This window comes from Nuphar pumila, chromosome 8 (assembly GCF_984573655.1).
Source record: "Nuphar pumila chromosome 8, dmNupPumi1.hap1.1, whole genome shotgun sequence".
Classification (NCBI taxonomy): domain Eukaryota; kingdom Viridiplantae; phylum Streptophyta; class Magnoliopsida; order Nymphaeales; family Nymphaeaceae; genus Nuphar; species Nuphar pumila.
The window spans coordinates 13,755,261-13,780,039 of record NC_143256.1 but is presented as its reverse complement, the minus strand read 5'-3'; the positions used below and the strand labels follow the sequence as shown (position 1 = coordinate 13,780,039).

The following is a 24,779-nucleotide window of genomic DNA, read 5'->3' as shown; positions in this document are numbered from 1 at the left end:
AGAGAAACGTGCTTCCCATAAATGGGAAATGCGCTTTTCAAAAAAATTGGCGCTTCTCAGTGCGTTTTGGAAGCGCGACGTTTTACGCTTCCGAAACATGCTTCCCCACTAGGCTAGGTGCTTCCAGTAACTCTGCCTAAAACTACTCATCACTCCCTCACCTTACAAAGGCACCCACCCACCCATATTTATAGAGAAAAGAAGGAAGAAGAAAGAGATTAAAGGAGAGAAAAAGGGAGACCACACTAACCATTGGACCATAAGTCAAACAACTAGTCCAAGTCAACCAAAGTTGACTTAACTTTAAAGTATATATATCAGAGTTACCGAAAGCACCTAGCCTAGTGGAAGCACGAAATGTTGTGCTTCCGAAACGTGTTGGGAAGCGCCATTTTTTTTGAGAAGCGTGCTTTCCCGTTGCTTATCCCGCGCTTCTCCTGCGCTTCCTCCCTTTTTTCATTTTTTTTTATTTTTATTTTTTCGCTTCCCCCTCGCTTCGTAGGTCGCTTCTGGTTCGCTTCCTAGGTCGCTTCCAAGATGATTCTTGATTCGCTTTTAAGTAGTCTCACGTTTCTCGCTTCCTAAAATTTTGAAAGTGCCACGCTTCCTGCTCCTGCTTCCTCGACTGGCAACCATGATATATGTTAACGCCCCCGCTCAAACTTACATTGACTCACTATAAGTTTGCAATTACAAAAGGAATCCCATTACACAAGATATCGACATGTTCTTCTATAATACAAATTCTTGAAGGAGCTTCTAGATCTTCCTTGATATGCTCGAAAGGTCTCTAGAATCATCAATAATGCCAATATTTTAAAGAGTGCAAAAGGAGCAATCCAACTAAAAATAACTATATATATATATATATAGAGAGAGAGAGAGAGAGAGAGAGAGAGAGAGTAATGGGTACGTGCTAAATAAAATATGCTAGATGAAACATGCTAAATGAGTTTTTCAGGGTTTTTTTGTTTTATTTTTAAATTCTAATCGTACAAATGTGATCTATGTACTTGATTTTATAGGGTTCAACTCTTTAAGTGTTCGATTCTGACACATGAGCGGGTTTTTATAACGTTTAAAAAATCACCATTCCAAAATCTTTGTTAATTTTTAGGCTCCAAATATCATTTTTTTCATCGAAAACACATGATCCAAGTGTGGATTCCTCGTAAATTGACCATGCCCAACACATTTATGGGGTCAGAACTGCAAAAAAAAAACCCACACCAAAAGAGCAGAAAAACCCATTTAGCACATTTCATTCGCATATTTCATTTCGTACACACCCATCTCTCTGTCTCTCTCTCTGTCTCTCTCTCTCTCTCTATATATATATATATATATAAATGACCAAACACGCCAAAAATACAATACATATTTAATAAGACATTTTAATAATTTTCAAAATCTTTTAATAGTAAGAAAATTTTTCAACATCAATTTTGAAAGTCATTAAATTTTTATACACAATATTCATTGAGAGTCTCACCTCAATAGATAATTTTACGAAATCATAGTTCTTGATTTATAAGAGAACACAATTGCATATTATCAAAAGAAGAGATGCATGCATAAAATATCTCAAAGATAAACGTATAAATCATTCATCACTTTAAACATTCATGAAAACATGCATTATTGAAAGTCAATACACACATCTATCTCGAAAAGCACATTAATGCATGAAATATGAATTTTCAAACAACATCAATACCATGAATAAATAACTCACAAAAGAGTTTAACCCACACAAAAAATATTCATAAAGCAGGGTTTTTCAAAACAAGTAGCCATATTAAATGTACAACAGAAATAATGGGGAAGTTCAAAATCCCACGTACAAATCATAACAAGAGATATTTTGTAATAATGACAAATATTAATAACAATTTAAATCTCAACAATAGAAACAATATCTATAAATACACTCAAAATATTGCATCCTATGCAACCAAGGCATATCATGATGTAAATCACCCAAGATAACTAATCATGGAACACATTTAAAATATCTTTAAGCATGCAATTAAAACATATTCAATGCAAAATGCATGAAGAATTTTCAATAACCATTTCCCAGACAAGGGTAAATGAGTGAATTTTTTTTAGAAATTTTGTGGAGAGATTTGAAAATCCCACAAATATCAAGAAATGATATTTTGCAAACCTTCACAATAGTTCGACCACCATAAGCAATTTACCTCGCTTGACCTTCAAACCTCAAAATTCAAGTGTAATAGCTGCTAGAACAAGAGATCAATGACAATGCCACTTATGAGCTTAACAAACACACAAAAAGTGTGAACATCTCATCTATATAAAATAACACTTAAATAAGAGACAAACCTCAATGTTTCAGCTACTAGAAAAAGAGCATAATACAAACACACAAAAAGTATGAATAACCAATGGGTGCACCTAACTCATTGCAAACAAATCTTTCTTGTCTACGTAAAATGACACTTAAATAAGAGACAAACCTCAATATTCAAGTGCATCAGCTACTAGAATAAGAGTATAATACAAACACACAAAATGTGAATAACCAATGGGTGCATATAACTCACCACAAAAATATCTTTTAAATAAGAGACATAATAGGAGAAGACACGAAGTAAGAGAGCTTGTAATAAAAACAAACTAATGTCATCAAGAAGGATAAATGTATCAATTTTAACAATCTTTCAAACACCATATTTTCAAAATAGATAACCATCAGAGATAAACATAATTATAAGTATTCATAATAACATTGTCCAAATAAACAAATGAGTGATATAACACACTCATAGAACTAGAGATCAAACAACCGTCAATTAGAGCCAAACTATAAGGCGACAATCTATACTGATAAGAAAACCAAGGTGCACACAACTCACCCCAACAAGCATCTCTTGTTCAACAAAAGCAACATGGATGTAGATACCAATCAAACCCAAGACAAGTGACAACACATCACTCATAACCTTTGGGAATCTAGACTAGTAAGATGACATGAGGTGCACACATAACTCACCTCAACGGCTAACTCTGACCCAACAACAAGGCAAAAAATAAATGGCGCATCCTAGAAAAATCTATGATGGACAAAAAACAATGCCAAAAGAAGGCAAAAAATACTCACGGAAATTGATTTTCAAATAAGTGAGTTCATATATAAAAGTACCGATTTGAAAAAACAAAGTTTTAAATCAAATCCAATAAAGGTAGATGAAGACTTAGAATGAATATAGTTCAATCATATGCACAACAATATGTCAATTGATGCAATCACTTCCAACACAAGATGTCTCATGACAAATTTTACAAACTTTGACAAGCAAATAATGGACAAGAATCATGCCCAATATAAATAATCTACATAGATGTGATGAAATTATGATGTTAGAGTATCTTTCAAAAGATAATGGAATCATGAATCCACCAATCAAGAAACAAGTGCACTAAGGCACATCATATACAAAAGATCCAATAAATCTCAATAAAAAGACAAAAGTATATGATTTTATTAAAGAAAAGCTTCTAAGAAGCTAGATCTAAATCATTAGTCTACTATTAGACAATTGATGACAAACATATAGAGATTCACAAAGAGCTATATAACTATCAACAACCATGAACTCATATATATCATACAAAGAATTTTATCACAATGTAACAAATATAAAATCTTTAAGAAACATGCAATGAAGTATCAATGCACAAGAAAGAAACCACTAAGGGTTACAAAAGTGCACAAACACTCAAGTCACTAAGCTACCAAAAAGCACATAAAACTACTAAGGGCTAAGCAACAATCATACAAGAGTCTTTTAAAAAATATAAGTTTTATTCATAAAATGCTCAAGAAGCATACACAAGAACCCACTAAAAAATATAATGCATAATAGAGAAATTAAAATATGCATTCGAGTTCATGATGACAAATCATGCTTATGCCATCCAATAATAATCACAAAGGCTACATAATTAAAATCATGCATGGTCACATAGTTAGAATCACCAAAGAAACATCACTATATATTAAAAATCCCAAAGATAATCTATGTAAATACATACATTAAGAGACACAAAAAAAAATGTAAAAAATTAATATTTTGCAAAACATGAAACACATAAGATTTTAAGAAACCACATATTTTCGCAAAATATAATTTTTTCAATATACATATCCATAATCTAAAAAATATATTAAAAGACAATAATTTCTATTGAGAATGTAGGGTACGGGTCTGGTTCTAGACCCAAAATGATTCTTTTGTATTGTATTTACATGGTTGGTGTTATCGGGTCTGGGTTGACAGACCCGATCCAACTTGTATCATATATATTACATTGAATATAGGGCACAACCTCTCATTGAGAATCGTGCCAGTCATTGCTGCCTCTCCTTCTTGCAAATCCCTTTCTCTTCTGCTGTGGATGAAGATCTGGTCGAAGGTGCGTGACTTCTAACATGGTATCAGAGCAGGCTGAGAAGTAAATACTAGGTCGAGTTCTCTTCTTCCTTTCTTTGATCCAAGATCTGATCTTATCAGATCAGATTCTATTCTCCTTCTGTCCTGAAAATTGATCTTATCATATTGGGTTAAAAATCTCTTTCTTAAAATTTTTAAACATCTTTCTTCCTCTCTAAGTTTTCGATCTCTTAAAACTGAATCTGTTCACGTCAAACAGTCTGGTCATGTCAAACCAGATCTGTTTTCTTAAATCTTGATTATTTTTTTTCCTCTTTGATGCTGGATCGGATCGTTCCAGATCTAGTGTTTTCGTTCCAAGCCAGACTAAATTAGATCTGGCCATGGCATATTGATTCTTCCCTTCAGCAGCGTTAAATCAAATCTGATCGTATCAGATCAGATTTGTGTTTCCATTTAAACTTAGATCTCTCTTTTGTCTTTCAAGTCAAATCTTATTCTCCAAAACCAAATCAAAGTTTCGGTCCATACAAAAAAAAAATTCAGATCATTAATTTGTCGTGTTCTACTGATTATTTGTTTCCCTGCAATATTATTTTCGTAGCAAAAAGAAAAAAAACAGATTTACATTGCTGGTAAATCAAACTGCTGGTCAGAGTGTTCTTTTGTTGTCCTTTCACATGGATTCTCCCTTCCAGTTTCCTTGGACAACTCATATAACTACTTGACCTGGAAGCGACAAAGTTTTCCTTTTATTAAGAGTCTGGATCTCTCTGGATATCTTGATGGAACGATCCATGCACCACTAGAATTCGTCCTGCAAGAAGAGCGAGATGATAAAGGGGAGGTTTCCAACAAATTGATTCATAATTCAAAATTTGTAACATGAAGAAGAAAAGATCAGGCAGTTGTGGCTTACATTACCTCTATGCTTTCTCATGAGATATTAGTGGCCATCCTAGATGAATGTTCAGCCAGAGAGTTGTGGCAAATATTGGCGCAGACTTATTCACAGATTTCATAAGCTAGGATTTTGTATTTAAAGAGAGAATTTCAGCTTTTGAAGAAATAGAGTTTATCAGTGACATAATACATGAACAAAATCAAGAGTATTACATATCAACTAGCCATGGTGGGTTGCGTAATTCTTAACAAAGAAAAGGTTCAACAGGCACTGAATGGTCTGGGTTCTGACTACCACATGTTAGTCACCTCTCTTCTATGCCTCCCTTCATTGCCCAGTTTTGAAGATCTACGGACTAAGCTACTACAATATGAAGTTACCATTAGGGGCGAGAAGATGACCCTGAATTCCAACAACCATGAGGTACTTGTCACATTAGTAGTATTAGGGCGAGGACGTGGGGGCTTTTGAGGCGGGCGTGGACATAGAAGAGGTAATCAAGGAGGCCGTGGGCTTTTTCCCATACCCTACATGTCACCTAACTTGTATCCAGGGAACCCTATAAACATCCCGACATGTTTTCAGTGTAATAAAATGGAGCACATTAAAGCAAATTGCTGGCATAATCCGCAAAACAAAGGCAAGTTTAATGGTGCTGGGCCTTCTACTAGGGGACAAGCAGGAGACGACCGTAAAGGAGATGAAAAGAAAAATGTGAAGAATCTTTTGATTTTCGCTCTTTCAGAATTGAGCTTCAAGCAAACTGAGTAGGAGACTTGGTACATTAACTCCGGGCTGCTGCACATGTGACATGTGATATTGGTAAGATTTATTAAAACCGGAGATGGTGTTCTTCATCCTATCTCTCATGTTGGAAATATTTTCCTTCTACTCCCCAATTCCTCATTACCTTTATCTGATGTTTACCATTCTCCTAGTATTGTTAAAAACATTGTTTCTGTTTCTAAACTTGTCGATGATACTAATTCTTTTGTCGAATTTACTCTTTCTGTATGTGTCAAGGATCTTCTCACGAAGAAGACACTCGTTGAAGGAGAACGACAGGGAAACATGTATGTCTTCAAGGAGTCTCTTCTAGTTCATGATGCATCAATAAATTCACAACCAGTTCGTCCAGTGTCATTCAAAGTTTGTTTTAGTCTATCTCAATGTAATAAGCCAGAGATTTGGCATCGTCGTCTTAGTCATTGTAATCATTCATTTATTGAGAAGCTTGTGTCTAGTGGACTTGTTCCGCAGTCTAGTTTGAATGTCGAGGCTGATTTTCTTCTTTGTTTCCGTTGTCAATTATGTAAAAGTCATGTTCTTCCATTTCATTCAATAAATCAAAGAGATTTTGTGCTTTTTGAAATTGTCTATTCTGATGTCTGGAGACATGCCCCACAGTCTTCTTTATTGGGCAATCATTATTACATTACTTTCATTGATAGTTACTCTAGATACACCTGTATTTATTTTATCAAATATAAATCTGAAGTTTTCAAGCTTTTTTGCTCATTCTGTGCTTTAGTTTGTAATCAATTTTCAACTAAAATTCAATATTTTCATTGTGACGGTGGATGAGAGTACTTATCAAAGGAATTTACTGAATTTCTCTAAGATAATGGAATAGGTCGTCGAATATCTTGTCCACACACACCACAACAAAATGGTGCGGCTGAAAGAAAATACTGGCACATTGTAGAGAGTGCGCTGAGTATGTTGCATAACACTCACATTCCTTTAAACTTGTGGATGAAAGTTTTTCATTCAGCTGTCTATGTCATAAATCGACTGCCAATGAAATTGTTAGCAGATCAATCCCCTTATTTTACGCTATTTACACTATTTGGGGTTCATCCTGACTATAATGAGTTGCGAGTGTTTGGCTGCATATGCTATGTTCATATTGACAGTTCTTAACGTGATAAGTTTCAGAAAAATGCATGCAGGTGTAGGTTTGTTGGATATGTTGATCAATATAGAGGATATCACTGCTATGACTCCACTACCAGTCGCATCAGAGTTTCATGGAATGTCGTGTTTGACGAGACTCATACTGATGATTCAGGAAGTACAGAGGGACACTGTAAGGATGCTAAAAGTTATCAGCCATGGCTTGTTGCTGAGGTGCTTGATCAAATGGTGATGCATGACGTACCCTCATGTCATACACTATCTGCAGAACAAAATAGTACAGTTGTACACCCAGAAAAGGAAATGTCGACAAACACACAAGATATTACTATGCCTGTCATTTCAGATGTTACAAAGTTTTAAGGGATTACCTATGTGCAGTGAAACAAAGACAAAGTTCAACGACCTATTGTGCAACCCAGGAGGCTTGAGAGGATTCACCATCCTATTGAAAGATGGGTAAGTTATGACAACTTCTCTACAGACTTACAACTGTTCATCTCCCAGATTGAAAAGCATGATGAACCTATCAGTTTCTCACAAGCATCTATGTCAATCAAATGGGTTGAGGTCATGAATGAGGAAATGAAAGCTTTACATGAGTGTGGGACTTGGGAGATTGTTCCTAGACCATCGAACAAGAATGTTGTAGGATCTAAATAGGTCTATAAAATCAAGTATAAACTCGATGAATCCATTGAACGCTATAAGGTGAGGCTAGTAGCGAAAGGGTTCACTCAAGAATACGGGCAAGATTATGCCAAAACATTTAGTTCTGTGATCAAGATGGAAACTATTCGATTAGTTCTGTCCTTGTCAGTTCAGTATGGATGGACTCTAAGTCAACTTGATGTCAAAAATGTATTTTTTGCATGGCACTCTCAAGGAAGAGGTGTATATGGAGCAACCCTCTAGTTATACCAAACATAGCCCCAACACGCATGTTTGCAAGCTACGAAGAGCCATCTATGGGCTAAAGCAGGCCTCCCGCTCATGGTTTGATAGTTTCTCTATTGAAGTTCAGAGACATGGGTTCGATCTCATCTTGATCATTCGCTTTTTATTTTTCGAGATTGTCAGGTACGCACCTTAATTCTTATATATGTGGATGATATTATTATTACTGGGAACTCCGATGAACACATAGAAGCTACCAAGATCTTATTGAGTCGACAGTTTAAGATGAAAGATTTGGGGGTTTTGCGTTATTTCTTAGGGGTTGAGGTGGATCGACAGGATGAAACACTTCACTAACCCAACACAAATATACTTTGGATTTGTTGGATAAGGCAGGCATGAAGGATTATAAACCTCTATCCACCCCTAGTGTCCTTAATCATAAACTCGGATCCCGGGATGGGGAAGCATATGAAGATTCCAAGAAATATCGGAGTCTTGTGGGTATGTTCCAATATCTCACCTTCACTAGACCAGACATTGTGTATGCAGTGAATCAAGTTTCACAATTCATGCATGATCCACGAACAAAGCATATGAATGTTGTCAAGAGAATCCTTCGATATTTAAAAGGAACTCTTGGAGATGGTCTAGTTTATCATCAATCCAAGACTAAAGGGGAGCAACATCGACTGGATGTATACACAAATGCAGATTGGGCTGGAGTTCCAGATGACAGGCAGTCGGTTTCTGGATATTGTGCTTTTCTTGATGGGAACTTGATGACGTAGAGTAACAAGAAACAACGTGCATTTGCACGATCTAGTATTGAAGCTGAGTATCGATCTATGGTGGCTGCTACAATAAAGGCCACATGGCTGAGACATCTTTTGACTGAAGTTGGAGAATCTATGCTACCCACCACTCTCTTGCGCGATAATCAAGGTGTCATACAAATTGCTTTTAATCCTATTCACCATAGTCGCACAAAGCATATAGAGATTGATCAATACTTCATTCGGCAAAAGATTGAAGATAGAGAAGTTGCACCTACTTATGTTCCTACGGCTGACCAAGTGGCAGATTTGTTCACTAAGGGCCGTACCAATATGCGTTTTTGGTTCTTGAAGAACAAGTTGTCCATGTTGCAAAACCATGCACAACTTGAAGGAGGGTATTGAGAATGTAGTGTACAGGTCTAGTTCTAGACCCAAAATGATTCTTTTGTATTGTATTTACATGGTTGGTATTATCGGGTCTGGGTTGACAGACCCAATCCAACTTGTATCATATATATAACATTGAATATAGGGCACAACCTCTCATTGAGAATCGTGTCAGTCATTGCCGCCTCTCCTTCTTGCAAATCCCTTTCTCTTCTGCTGTGGATGAAGATCTGGTCGAAGGTGCTTGACTTCTAACAATTTCTACATATTCTAATTTCAAAAGAAGACATTCATTTTTAATATAACCCTTTCAAAACACCTACCATACATATGAAGATAGAAAAGCTAAAGATACATACCGGAATGCAAAATCCTTGAATCCATGCTATTCATTAATACGAATCTTTTTCAAGACCATGATGCCTTGCTCTGATACCATGTCACAAAATGGCATGGACCTCAATGCACTCTATAATGAACTCCAAGAATAAAAACACAATGCATTTGGATAAAAACATAATAACTAAAATAAAACACAATAGAATGTGAATGAATAACTTCATTAATAAAGAACATTAAAAATACAAAGAAAAATACATTTTAATCATCATTACAATACACTCAAAAACACACAAGAAGCTTAAAACTACCCATCACTCTCTTACCTTACAAAGGCACCCATATTTATAGAGAAACGGAGGAAGAAAAGAGATTAAAGGAGAGAAAAAGGGAGTCCACATTAGTTTGACTAGCTGTTGGACCTAGTCCAATGGCTAGATTTCTAGCCGTTGGACCAGCAGTCCAACAACTAGTCTAAGTCAACCACAGTTGACTTAACTTTAAAGTATATAATATATATACAAGTATATATATATGTATATATATATATCTTAACAATATTTGGGTTATATCATTTGAACATCTAAGACAAGTAGTTTGCATTGTATGCTGTATCTTAATAGCCTTTAGTTTGCAAACTTAATCTGTTGAAGTGATTATGTCACTATGAGAAATAGAGATGGTGAAAAGCCCTTCATTTTCCTTGTTAGCTTCGAATCACATCGGCTACTGCTGGATTTCTGGTTTTGACTGAATTGCCTGTTGCAATTTTACAGGTGGATTAAAGGAAAGTGTTAATGCAATATTTGATACATTGTTTTTTCTTATTTTTAGGTCTTCAAAGAGAATGCACTTGCTGATTATGATTTTTTCTTTTGGTGTGACTCAACAGAAAGATACCTATTCATTCTTTGTTTTATATATTTATTTCTCTAGTAGCCAACTCTCATATCTTACTGCGAAAGCTTATCTTGCTGTTTCAGGTGCTAACAGTGTCTGCAGATAAAACTGCAAAAGTGTGGGAGATTGATGAAAATGGAAACGGTAAGGTGAAGAAGACACTTACTTCATCTGATTCTGGACTGGATGGAATGCTAGTTGGTTGCCTGTGGCAGAATAATCATCTTGTCACTGTTTCCCTTGGTGGCACTATTAGTATATATTCAGCCAATGACCTAGAAAAGATGCCAGTATCATTTTCTGGGCACATGAAGAGCGTCACTGGTTTGGCAGTCACCTCTGAAGGCAGCCAGAATATTATTCTATCTAGCAGTTATGATGGGGTGATTGTCCGATGGATGCAAGGAGTTGGATGTGCAGGAAGGTTACAGAGAAGGGAGAACTCTCAAATTAAATGTTTTGCAGTGGTGGAAGGAGAGCTCACCACATTTGCCTTTGATAACAAGGTAGCACCATTTCTTCATGTACATGTAGTAGTTGCCTTTATTTTTATACCTTGTGGTTTGTGTGCTTGCACCATCTTTTTGAAGCTGATTTTCTTGATGACTTATGATTGCAACTAGGCTGGAGAACATGATGATGTGTCTTTCTATTATCCAATATGATCACTGAAATGAATATATTTCAATTCAATCTTGCACCTTGATGGGGTAGGCAATTTACACACTAGCTAAAATTACTACTCAATGTTGAGTCAGGCATAGTAAGCCAACAAGATCTTGTGTTCTAAATAAAACATGTCTTGAGGGAAAAGACTGACTAGATGTTCATTGCAATTGAATACCAAGAAAATGAAATCTTGCGTTGATGGAGAAATGTTAGATCCCTCAATATAGAAATGGTACAAGAATGTGCTTCACAAAATGCCCTTATGTGATATTACAGAAGTAATTTTGGCATTTTAGAGAACAATGGAGTGAAAAATATAAAATATATAAAGAATATGAAAAGTGAAGTTATTGATGACTAGTATAGTTTTGTGAACTCCATGTATAGTGAATTGTGATAGTGTTAATAATTTTCTCCGGTGGTAAAGGAGCTTGATTGTAAATTATATTTTTATCAATAAAAAATGTCACTGCCTTTAAAAGTAGAACTACAAACTGCAAAGATTTTGTTATAAAATATGACAAATATTGAGATTAGGGGTGGCAAAACCTGACACGACCTCCCAACCCGACCCGCCAACCCGCCTTTTAGGCGGGTTCAGGTTGGGCTTAAACTAACCCGTTTAATAAACGGGTCGACCCGCCTTGATAGAAATCATGGGTTCCTTTCTTCATCTACAAGCAACAGCACAACATGGGGAGAGAGAATGTGGCTGCAGCAAAAATCCCTAATCAGGGTATTCATTTTTGCTTCTCTGATTAAATACACACAAATACAATAGCTAGGGTATGAAAATACCCATTACATGTTATGATAAAATTACAGCATGCCATTAATGAAACATTAATGAGCATGTGTTTAAAATGAAAGGAATTGGGTCTGGATTCTGAGTTCCAGACCTTATACTAAATGACATTATCTTTTCACCCCCCCTCCAGTTGTACATGGTTTTGGACCATGAACATCCAAAATCTGTCCTTGATAAGTCCTTTTGTAAACAAGTCAACAACTTTCAGCAGTCCGCACGTATTCTGGTTCAATTTCCTTCTCTTCAACCTTTTGTCTTACAAAATGTTGATCAATTTCAATATGTTTGGCACGACTGTGGTAGATAGGATTGAATGACATGTTGATAGCACTTTGATTGTCACACAAGAGAATACTTTTAGAAATCGATTCTCTTCTGTCAACAGGTGTCTGATCCATGTTACTTCGGCTGTAGTAGCTGACATTGATCTATATTCATCTTCTGTGCTCGACCTGGCTATGGCTTTTTGTTTTCTACTGCTCCAGGAGACAAGATTTAGCCCAATGAAAACGCAGTATCCTGAGACAGACCTACGTTCATCTGGATCTCCTGCCCAATCTACATCTGTGTAAGTAAGGAGTTCATGCATGTGATGACCAGGCATACTCTTTCTGTACAGAAGACCATCTCCAATAGTACCCTTCAAATATCGAAGAATGCGTTTAACGGTTTTCATATGCTCAATATGTGGTTCATGCATGAACTGAGATACCTGATTGACAGAATAGACAATGTCAGGCCGAGTGAAGGTAAGATATTGAAGCATTCCTACTATCCTGCGATATCCTGTAGGATCCTCGTACAAATCTCCATCTTAGCAACTGAGTTTCTGATGAAGTACATTGGGTGTGCTGAGGGGCTTACAATCTGTCATACCTGCCTTGCTAAGAACATCAATGGTATACTTATGCTGAGTAAGCGTCATGCCTTAAGGAGTCCTGTCAACTTCTACTCCAAGAAAGTATCGCAGTTTACCAAGATCCTTCATCTTGAATTTATGATTCAAAAGTTCTTTAACCTGTTCGATATGTTCATTAGAGTTACCTGTAATGATAATGTCATCAACATATATCAATAACAGGGTAATTATATCTTTGCATTTAAATATGAAAAGAGAATGGTCAAGAAGAGACCGACTAAACCCATATTTTTCTACTTCAAGAGCGAAACTGTCAAACCAAGATCGAGATGCCTGCTTTAGACCATATATAGCTATCTTTAACCTGCACACGTATTCTTTAGAGTTCCCTTTTGCATACCCAGTGGGCTGCTCCATGTATACTTCTTCCTTCGGAGTTCCATGTAGAAACGCATTCTTCACATCCAATTGGTTGAGAGTCCACTGGTGCTCAACAGCCAATGATACTATGATGCGGATAGTTCCCACTTTCACAACTAGAATAAAGGTCTCATCATAGTCTTGTCCTTGCTCCTGTGTGAATCCTTTGGCAACCAGCCTTGCCTTATATCGCTCGATAGCACCATCTAGCTTATACTTTATCTTATAGACCCATTTTGACCCAACCACATTCCGATTATGTGGTCTGGGAACAATATCCCAAGTGCCAGACTCATGAAGAGCCGCCATTTCGTTGTTCATAGCTTCAATTCATCTCTTAGAATTTATTGCTTGATAAAATGTTGTCGGTTGATCTTCCTTGCCCAAAGAGGTTAAGAAAAGTTGAAAATCCATCGTGAAGTTCTCATAACTGACCCACCTATCAATAGGATGCCGAGGTCGGGTAGACCTTCTGTGAGCAAGTGATTGAGTGGAAACATAAGGAGAATTATGCTCCTGATTAAAGCTGGGAGGTATCTCCTTCTCACGTCGAGAGTAACCAATGCCTTTATACCTTTCGAGGGCTAATAGTGATTCAGACGTTACACTTTCTTGAGTTCTTTGCGCAACAGTAGATACGTTTCCCTAGTCTCTTTGATTACATTAAGAAGAACATACATTATCAATACTAGAAAAGAGATCTGAGTTCAACCAAGGGTGATAAACTTCAATTTCAGGAGGAGTGTTAGCATTATGACCAAAATTTGATTCGTCAAACACAACATTTCTGGATATTTTTATGCGCTTGCTCACGGGATCATAGCATTTGTAGCCTTTGTAATCATCAGCATACCCCACAAATCTGCACTTTAAGGCCTTATCCTGAAACTTGTGCCGCATTGAACTGTCAACATGAACATAACATACACCCGAATACACGCAAATCGTGATAATTTGGATGCACACCATGCAAAGAGAAATAGGGTGATTTGTTCTCTAAGATGTTCATAGGCAATCAATTTATGACATAGACAGTTGTGTGAAAAGCCTCTGCCCAGAAGGTAACTGGAAGGTTACTATCATGCATCATGCTCATTGCACTCTTGACAATATAACAATGCTTCCGTTGAGTAATCCCATTCTGTTGAGGTGTGTGAGGGCAAGACACATATCTACTTATTCCATTTGTTTGGAGGAAATTTATGAAGTCATTTGAAGAGAATTCACCCCCTCCATCACATTGGAAACAAATAATATTCTGAGAGAATTGGTTTTGAACAAAAGAATGAAAATTCTGAAATAACTTGAAGGTTTTAGATTTACTTTTCATAAAGAAGATCCATGTATATCGAGAATAACTGTCAACAAATATGAGATAATATCTAGTGCCATACATGGAAGGAACTGGAGCCGGGCCCCAAACATCAGAACATATAATTTCAAATGGTCTTGAAGCTCTTTTATTAATGGAATGAAAAGGAAGAACATGACTCTTACACTTAAGACAACTAGAACACTTTTTATTATCGACACTTAAGTCTAGACTTGACTTGGGAATAAGACTACTTGAAACAAGCTTATCAATAAAGCGACTACTACAATGACCCAGACGACCATGCCAAAGATTCGACTCAATACATTCAGAAAGATTAAAAACACTCTCAGTAGAAACTGAAGATGATGATGTGAGCTTCAAGATGGAATCAACAGGTTGAACACGAGAGGAAGGATTCTCTTGGAACACGTACATATTTCCTTGACGTTTTCCTTCAGTGAATGTTTCTCTCGTTTGAAGGTCCTTAACACAAACAGAAAAAGGAGTAAACTCAACTGAAGCATTAATGCCATCTACAAGTTTAGAGACAGAAACAATATTTTTCTTGATATTAGGAGCATGAATGACATTTGAAAGTGCAAGAGAATAGTTGGACATGGGGATTACAAAATTTTCAATGTGCGAAATATGGTGGTGAGACCCATCTCCAGTGACTATACTATTTCTACCAACATAAGAAACAAGATTTAGGAGCTTACCAGCATCACCAGTGACATGAGTGGCTGCACCCGAATCAACATACCAAGTACCTTGATTATTCTGTTTGATATTCAATTCAGCCAAGGCAAATAATAGTAACTCTTTGACTTCTCTACTATTTTTCAATGTATCTGTTCCCTTTCTTGTCTCCAATTGCTTTCCTCTATTTTGCGGGTTAAACCAGCAATTTGCCTTTATGTGTCCCTTTTTGTTGCAGAGAAAGCAGGTAGGTATTGTCCTTTGCCTTTGCCCATTGGGAGGAACATTGGGTGTAGGTAGTATTCCACGACTTCCTTGTCCATTTCTTTCTTGACCCCATTTGTCTCGAAAATCATACCTACCACGTCCTCGCCCATAGGCAACTCCTGTGGCAAGAACATTGTGTGCTCCAACATGAGCATGAGTATCTTCAGAAAATCCTTTCAACGTCATCTCATACTGTAAAAGCTTGACACGAAGATCTTCAAATGTAGGTAAATCTGGTAAACACAATAAGGAAGTAACCATCATATGATAGTCCGACCCCAGCCTACTCAAAGTTTGTCGCACCATATCTTTGTCACTAACAGGGCATCCCACAATGGCCAATTGATCTGTAATAGTCTTCATTTTGTTCAAATACTCCATAATAGTCATGGAGTCCTTTCTTAGCATTTGAAACTCTTTCTTTAAAAATAATACTCTGGCCTGAGAAACTTGAGAATATGTCTGAACCAGTCGATGCCATAATTGCATTGTTGAGCATGAAATGAAATGGGGATCTTCGAAACACGAGCTTAGATTAACAAGGGCAAGTGTCAAGAATGACACTAAAGCATAACCCTTAAAAAGGGTATAACCGGAAACAAAATAAAAACAAAAATGTATTATTTATTGATATGAAAAACCAATTGCTTAAGAAGCATTGGAATGAAATACAAGAGGGGCTGCACCCCTTTATATACACAGCTGAAAGAGGACTCAATAGAGCTGTTGGACACAGTCCAACAACTCTATTTAGAGCTGTTGGAATGTGTCAGTCCAACAGCTCTGTTAAGAGCTGTTGGAATGTGTCAGTCCAACAGCTCTATTGCTAGTCAAGTCTGGACAGGACTTGACTAGCAACAGTCATTCTAGTTCAAACTGAACTAGATGACATAAAGACAAAAAATAAAAATAAAGGAAAAAAAATACAGAAAAGAAAGAAATGAAAAATGTATTTATATATATATATAATAATAATATAATATTATTATATATACATATGTGTACAGTTTTACATTTTAACACTCCCCCTCAAACTTACGGTACAATGAGCGAAAGTTTGTCTAAGAGAAAGTGAAATCGGGGAGCAGCGAGAGGCTTTGTAAATAAGTCTGCTAACTGATATTCTGAAGTGACATATGGCAGATCAATTATCCCGTGTAGATATTCCTCTCTGACGTAGTGACAATCCATTTCGATGTGTTTGGTGCGTTCGTGGAATGTTCTGTTACTGGCAATGTAGATCGCACTTTTGTTGTCACAACACATTTGTGAAGCCTTTGTTGCTTCAGCTCCCATGTCAGCAAGCAATCGTCGGAGCCAAACTACTTCCATGGTCGTGGTTGCCATGGCTCTGTATTCAGCTTCGGTGGATGAGAGAGATACCTTCTGCTGCTTTTTACACCTCCACGAGATCAATGATTCCCCTAAAAAGACACAAAAGCCAGTGGTTGAGTGTCTGTTATTGGGATCACCTCCCCAATCAGCATCAGTATATGCAATTAAATCAAGAGAAGAGGAGGAAGATAAGAAAAGTCCTTGTGAAAGAGAGGACTTGATGTATATGATAATACGCATGACTGCTCCCATATGAACAGAAGTAGGAGCATGTTGAAATTGACTTGCTGTATGAACAACATGTGCTATATCTGGTCTGGTAATGGATAGATAGGAAAGTGCCCCGACAAGCTGTCTATAAGGAGTAGGGTCTGCAAGAAGTTCTCCATCATCAATCTTCATTTTAACATTAACAACTTCTGGAGTGTCAACTTTCTTATCATCAGTAATACCAGACCTGAAAACAATATCAAAAGCAAATTTAGTCTGAGATAATAAATATCCTCTAGGAGAATAAGCAACTTCAATGCCTAAAAAGTATCTCAACAAGCCCAAATCAGTCATTTCAAAATGAGATTTAAGAAGTGTTTTGATTGTTTCAACTCCCTGTTTATCGCTTCCGGTGATGATCATATCATCCACATAGAGAAGAAGCACAATGATCCCTGCATCAGAATTCTTAATAAACAAAGCAGTGTCAGTTAAACAAAATTGAAAACCAATATCAATCATAACACGACTAAACCTATCATACCAAGCTTTTGGTGCTTGTTTAAGTCCGTAAAGAGTTTTTTCTAAGCGAAGGACTTTACCCTTAGGAATACTTAGACCAGGAGGGGGTTCCATGTATACTTCTTCAACTAGCTTTCCATTTAAAAAAACATTTTTGACATCCATTTGAAAAATAGACCATTTTTTGATAGAAGCTAAGGCAATTAAGGTTCGGACAGTAGTCATACGAGCCATCGGAGCAAAGGTTTCTTCATAATCAATCCCATATTCTTGGGCATAACCTTTGGCTACTAAACGGGCTTTATATCTTTCAAGAGTACCATCACTCTTGGTTTTAATTTTATAAACCCATCGACATCCTATAGTTTTCTTCCCTGAAGGAAGATCTTGAATATTCCATGTAGAAGCCTTTTCAAGTGCATCTAATTCAGCTTTCATGGCTTCTATCCATTTGATATCATTTTTTGCTTGAAAATATGTGGATGGTTCTTCATATGAGTGAATTAATGTAATAACTGCCCTATATGTGGGTGAGAAAGACTCGTATGATACAAACCAGTGGCGTAGCTAGGATTGACGTGGGGGATGGGCAAACAGGGGTGTAGCAAAAAAAAAATGGCGTGATAGTCGGGGGCTCGGGGGCAGCGCCCCCGAAAAAGAAAATTGAGATAAAATAAAAAATGGCTACAATTATTAATAAAAATCTATTTTATATGGACAAATCAAACTATTTGCTGCAGTCAGGGCTGAGCTGGGCTAGGACTGGGCTTTTAAAAAAAACAAAATTTAACTGTTTCAAGAGGCAGGACTGGGCTACAACCCATTCCTGCCCCCGCCCCCCCCCCCAGCTCCGCTTCTGACCACCAAGATTGGCCGTAGAACCCCGAAAAAGCTTTAAGCTAAAAAATGAATACATTTTTTATGACACCGATGATGACCAACATGCACCATATGCAGAATTCAAGCAAAAAGAGTACAAAAATGCCTGTTAGACAAAAAATACAGACGCCCAATTATTAAAATCTGTCAATGGCCACAGTTACTCACTACAAGAATCCTAGACAATCGAGAACAAGCAATTCACTCACCAACTATCTGGTAGATAAAGATACGCTATCCGTTGCCTTCGTTACATTGATAGACATCCATACCTTGTTTTAGCAGCAGGCACAAAAGGAGAGTCCTATGCACGCACGATGACCAAGAAAGGATAGCAAGATTGACTCTTCCAATGAGGTTGCGCCCAAAAAGGAGGAAAGAAACTAGACCCACGTTCAGTTGTGCCCCAAAAAGAAAGGATCAAGAACCAAATTGAAGGATTGGCCTGTATTGCTCATGTAGAATGGATAACTGGATACTGTATCACCAGAGCCACTGAACATGAACAAAACCCACCCTCAAATTTAGGAGATAAGAGGGTCTTCTTCAAACTGCTAGCGATGGTTGCCGGAGATTGGCAAAGGTCCGACTGACTGCGACACCGGTGCCTCGCGTCGCCGGAGATTGCAGCCGAGAGGGAGAAGCTCAGAGGGGGGCACCGCCACCGCGGGTTCACCGAAGGGAGGCCGGCGGCACTGCAGAGCACAAGGGTTGCCGGCGAATGGGGTTGTCGTCTTGCCTGTGACTGAAGGGGAACGCTGGAACGGAGGGGCAGAGCTTTAGAAAACTGGCTAGGGTTTTACCCCTCGCCTCTTTTGGCAGGCTCTAGACTCATCGAGAGCCCGGGTCTCGGTCGACTCGGTTTCACGAGTCCTGATTCGACTCGGTTTTCCGAGTCATGAGTCGACTCGGTTTCAAATTTTAGGGTGGGCGGCCGCCCACCCATGCCCCCACCCCTGGCTCCGCCACTGATATAAACTTTCCTGGAGGCCTCGAGATTCGGGATGATTGTCTAGTTGGAATGTTAGAATATTTTTCAAGTGCACATGGAGGATTAGACTCTTGTCGCCTGGAATATTGAATACTAGTATCTCTATGAACTTCTTCATTTTCAACATTAAGATCAATAATTCTTTGATCATCATCAAAGTTACAATCAAGGTCATATTCATCAGATGTTGATATTAGATCTAGCAAAAAGGAGTACTCAGTGACGTCTTTTAATTTTCTAAAATCAAAGAAGCTCTCCTTTTCAAGAAAGGAAACATTTCTAGACACATATAGTTTATTATTTTTGAAGTCAAAACATCTATAACCTTTCTGGTTTTCAGCATATCCTAAAAAGGCACAGGGAATCACACGAGGAGAAAGTTTATCATTTTTGTCAGTAAATATGAAACATTTGCACAGTTTTACATTTTAACAGAGCAGTCATCTGGAATTGCCACAAACACTTCTTGTGACAATGTAGAAGTGATATAGGCAACCAACGCCTGATCTCACTTCATCCAGGATACATACTCAGGATTTCTAACATAGGTAATAGAAAGATCTTTCTCGCCATTCTTTTCTTCTTGTGGTATGAATTCTGGAGGAACAGGAACAAAACCATCCAGATGTCCAGAAAGGTCCTGACTTCTTATGAATGGTATGATTTGTTGCTTCCAAGTTAGGAAATTGGAATTGTTCAGTTTCTCAGACACGAGTTGGCTGAGAAAGTTTGACGTAAGACCAGACTGAGAATGAGGGAATGAGTCCATATTCTTTTGAAGCCAAAAACAAGAAGGAATAAGATCCAACCAAGAGAAGGAATAAAAAATAAGAAATGGCCTTACGACAAAGACCCAACCACAATTGAATTCTAGTATAATTCAGAACATAAATTTTAATATCAGAGAAGTCTAAAGACCAGACTAGTTTTTTTTTTTTAACTGATGAACACGAGGCAGAAAAACAGGACTGCACAGTAAAGAATCTGTTCTGAATAAAATTCAATCAGTAATAGGTACGTTATTTTGAAAATAATGTGTTTTCCTTTTAGAATAATGAGAAAACAGGCAAAACAGAGATGAAAATGAATTCGAAGATGAAATTATTTTAATCAAGATAGATCTGGGCGTGCAGATCACAATCTGATCTGACGTCAATATGCAAATGAGTTTGGAGTGATCCTTTTCAACTCTTGTAATCACACATAGATCAAAAAAATTGATCTTGCTTGATTATTTTGCTTATGGATGGGTAAGATCACGTGCAGCAATGTGAAAGAAGTATTAGATATGACAGAAGAACAACAGGGAATGAAAGAAGGAGGAAATATGCCAACGTGACCAAATTTCAGTTTTGGATTTTGGAAATAAGAGAAACACGTTGGCTTAAATAAAAAAGGGGAATCAAAAGGAGGTACTTGAAGAAGACAATAAGCAGATTAATGATGTATTTCAAAAGAGCAAAAAGAAAGAGGTGAGTACGAAGAAGAGATTTCAGTCCGGACTGCAGATTTAAATACAAGAGAAATCGATAGGAAAAATGAGAAAACAGGTACCTTAGAAGGAGACAAATCAGTCATAGAAGGAACCGATCTTCAATATTGAACCTGCTGCTCTGATACCATGATAGAAATCATGGGTTTCTTTCTTCATCTACAAGCAACAACACAGCATGGGGAGAGAGAACGAGGCTGCAGCAAAAATCCCTAATCAGGGTATTCATTTTTGCTTCTCTGATTAAATACACACAGATACAATAGCTAGGGTACGAAAATACCCATTACATGTTATGATAAAATTATAGCATGTCATTAATGAAACATTAATGAGCATGTGTTTAAAATGAAAGGAATTGGGTCTGGATCCTGAGATCCAGACTTTATACTAAATGACAGTATCTTTTCACGCCTAACCCGTTTATTAAACGGGTCGGGTTCGTGTTAGGGGTATGCCAACCTAGCTGACCCGTTTAATAAACGGGTTAGGCGGGCGAGTCAACCTGCTAACCTGCCAATCCGTTTACCCGACCCAACCCGTTTATAAACGGGTTGGCGGGTCGTGTCGGGTTACCCGTTTAATAAACGGGTCGGGTTCGTGTTTGCCACAGCCGACCCGTTTAATAAACGGGTCGGGTTGAGGTATGCTGACCAGCCAACCCGCCGGGTCGACCTGCCAACCCGACCCGATTGCCACCCCTAATTGAGATAGGCAACAATGCTCCATCTTGAGGTGTTGCAAAGATATCTATCGAATTGATTTATGAAGTCAAGCCTTGAACTCTCTTGGAGAATTTGCAATTCTGTTCAGAAAATTTGAAGTGCTAAACATCTTGAATGCAACTCTTTCTTATTAAAGTGGCAAGTCACCAATATATGGTTGCTTCTTTTCATAGATATTATTTATCACCATAAAGCTTCCTAGAAGTTTCACCTGAATCTCTGCCTTTTGTAATATTGCTTTTACATGAATTCTTTTCAAATGGCCCAAAAGACATGGCTTTATAATTTGGCTTCAACATTTAAGCTTATGATCATTTGTCTCTTTTCTATTCAATGGTACGGAATTCACTCTCAAAGAAAATAAAACCAGAGGCGGTTCTTTTATGCACATACATGCAGGTCATCTATTTTGTACTTCAAAGGAATTAGCATAGAAGATTCCTTTTTGATGAGTAGCCTTCAATTTTTTGAATATTCATGGCCCATCTCAGTATCATTTCATTGTGCATGAATTGATTAATCAGGCTAATCGGATAACAGATATGTTAGTTAATTCACAAGGCTCCAAACTGACTAATAACAGTATCTTCCAACATATTCTCTCTAAAAGATAAATATACTCTTTGTTGTTCTTGTAACTTCAATCTCTAAGAGGTACGTAAATGAGACCAATTTCTTGATGTCAAATTCTTGAATTAGAAACTTAAATAGCCTTTGAAATTCTATATAATATTCCATTGAAATAGTTTGACCAAAATATGCAAGTAATATCATTTTCAATACTCCTTGAGAAGAAATAAAAAATGAATTGAGATTTGTTCACGCCCATGCTTGAAATGAGCAGTACTACATCTTTTAAGCAAGTAATTCAACTTTATGTTCATGTGGTGAATACGAAGAATAGAGAAGAGATAACAGGAGGTACCACAGGGCTGTAAAGTGCCTCATATGGTGGGTGATGTCGCAGTCAACTCTCTTGTATGTTATGTCTAACTTTAGGTTAACCTAATTACACATATACCTTTTGAAAGGTACACCTTGCCATGTAATGATATAATATGACGAGCAGTGCTTCATTGGCCTAATCATAGCACTATGGATATTGTTTTGTTCTGACATTGTTACCGTGCCAGTTGTAATTTTGACATATAAAATGTCATGAGCAGAAATTCTCTTGATCCAATGTTCACAACATAAGGAATTGATTTGTATGTGACAGTTGACACTATTTGTTATTCATTATGTAAGTTGTACAAGTGGAATTTGATTTTCGCACGTGCATGGTATAGTCAACCTCTCTCACGCTCTCTATAAACAGGCAACTAACTACAATTTGTATTCATACATGTGCATATATGTATTGGATAAACTGGGAGCTATGTCACATAGGTACGGGTGCAGATGCGGGGGCGGCGATGCGGCACTTTAAAAGAACTTGGGTGTGGGGGTGCGGGAGGGTATATATATATATATATTTTAACACCACCCCTTTACCCTTTCTCGTGGTACCCCATTCTCAAGCCCCATCCCTCTTTACCCCTTCTCGAGGTACCCCCTTATTTTTTTAATTGGGGGGGGGAGGGGGGTGCTCGAGGTACCCTTACCCATTATCGAGCCCTGTCCCTTTTTTTAATGGACAAAGTTAACCAAGTCCATTTTGGACAATGATAACCTTGGGTGCGGGTTGACCGAATTGGGTGCCACACCCGCGTCGCGTCGACGTGGGTGCAGAGGCCTCTTTGGTGAGTCCCTGTGACATAGACTGGGAGCATGTCTGTGCTCGCTAGTATGTCTAATGGCAATAACATGTGAAAGATTTCCAAAGGCTATTCGGTGGGAGATTTTCTCCTCGTTTTTAAGTTATATTGTCCTAGTCCAATTTGATGATTTTATCAGGTGTTCTCCAAATATTTGGTCCTCTTCTTTGATGTTCGGATAGTAAATATCAGGGATAGTCCATATATTCTTGTCTGGAAAGCTTTCCAGCCAATTATAAAAGTTCAATACACGGTAGTATTGCTCACCAAGTCTGATGAATAGCATATTCCTTTAATAAGGAACAATTTCTTAATCTACCTGCCAAATTCCAATTGATGATATCCTGCTGTGGGGCTTATATTTTGCTGACTGTACAACAACTGTAGCTATGTACAATATGTTCAACTTGCTTTTGCTACAAGAGATGATCCTTTTTCCAAAATTTTACAGGTAAGGAGAATTCCGCTGCATGCTGATCAGTGTGGTGATGAAGAACAAATTGATATTGGTGCACAACCAAAGGACTTAAATATTGCACTTGATAAGCCCGAGCTGGCATTGCTTTCAACTGATTCAGGAGTAATCATGCTTCGTGGATCCAAAGTGTTGTCAACTCTGAATCTTGGGTTTGCTGTGACGGCATCTGCAATTTCACCTGATGGAAGTGAGGCCATTGTTGGTGGCCAAGATGGGAAACTCCACGTCTATTCTGTCAATGGGGACACTCTCACTGAAGAGTCAGTCCTTGAGAAGCATCGTGGTGCTATTAACGTCATTCGTTTCTCCCCAGATGCCTCTATGTTTATTTCTGGTGATCTCAATCGAGAAGCTGTTGTATGGGACCATGTCACTCGAGAGGTACCATCTCTCTCTCTCTCTCTCTATATATATATATATATATTGAAGAAATGCCACGTATCCTTACATCTTGTCCTTAAGAGTTAATTAAACAGAAAGATGAGCATTGTCAGGGATAGAATGGGCATGTTACAAGCTGTCTGAAATTACAGAACACAAAAAATTTGACATGAAGCAAGTTGAAGGAACTGGGAAAAGGAGGAGCCCAGTAAAGATTGGAGATCAGCAATAAGCAGGAATATTACTATTGGGGACCATAAGTTTAGCTTTAAGCAACAATGGGATTACAAAGCAAATTGTGGTGCATAAGACAAATACCAGTTTTGATAATAATGGTGTACTTTGCTATTAATTGCATGTTCTGGATTTTCATGAGAAGGTGACAAAGCAATCAAGACCTAGAATGAATTGATTCGGCGCAATATTCC

The 24,779-nt window shown here is 37.6% G+C and overlaps 1 protein-coding gene across 2 annotated transcripts in view; it reads left to right on the top strand.

Moving 5' to 3' along the window:
• The window catches only part of LOC149829647 (actin-interacting protein 1-2-like), a 70,607-nt gene that overhangs the window by 24,351 nt on the left and 21,477 nt on the right, over positions 1–24,779 (top strand). Inside the window, exons 4-5 of one of the 2 annotated variants that reach the window (XM_090016061.1) lie at positions 10,628–11,050; positions 23,944–24,351. In XM_090016061.1, the coding sequence (XP_089872187.1) occupies positions 10,628–11,050; positions 23,944–24,351 (831 nt within the window). Of the gene's footprint in view, positions 1–10,627; positions 11,051–23,943; positions 24,352–24,779 lie in introns of those variants that run through there. The other variant, XR_016433737.1, reaches the window with a different exon arrangement.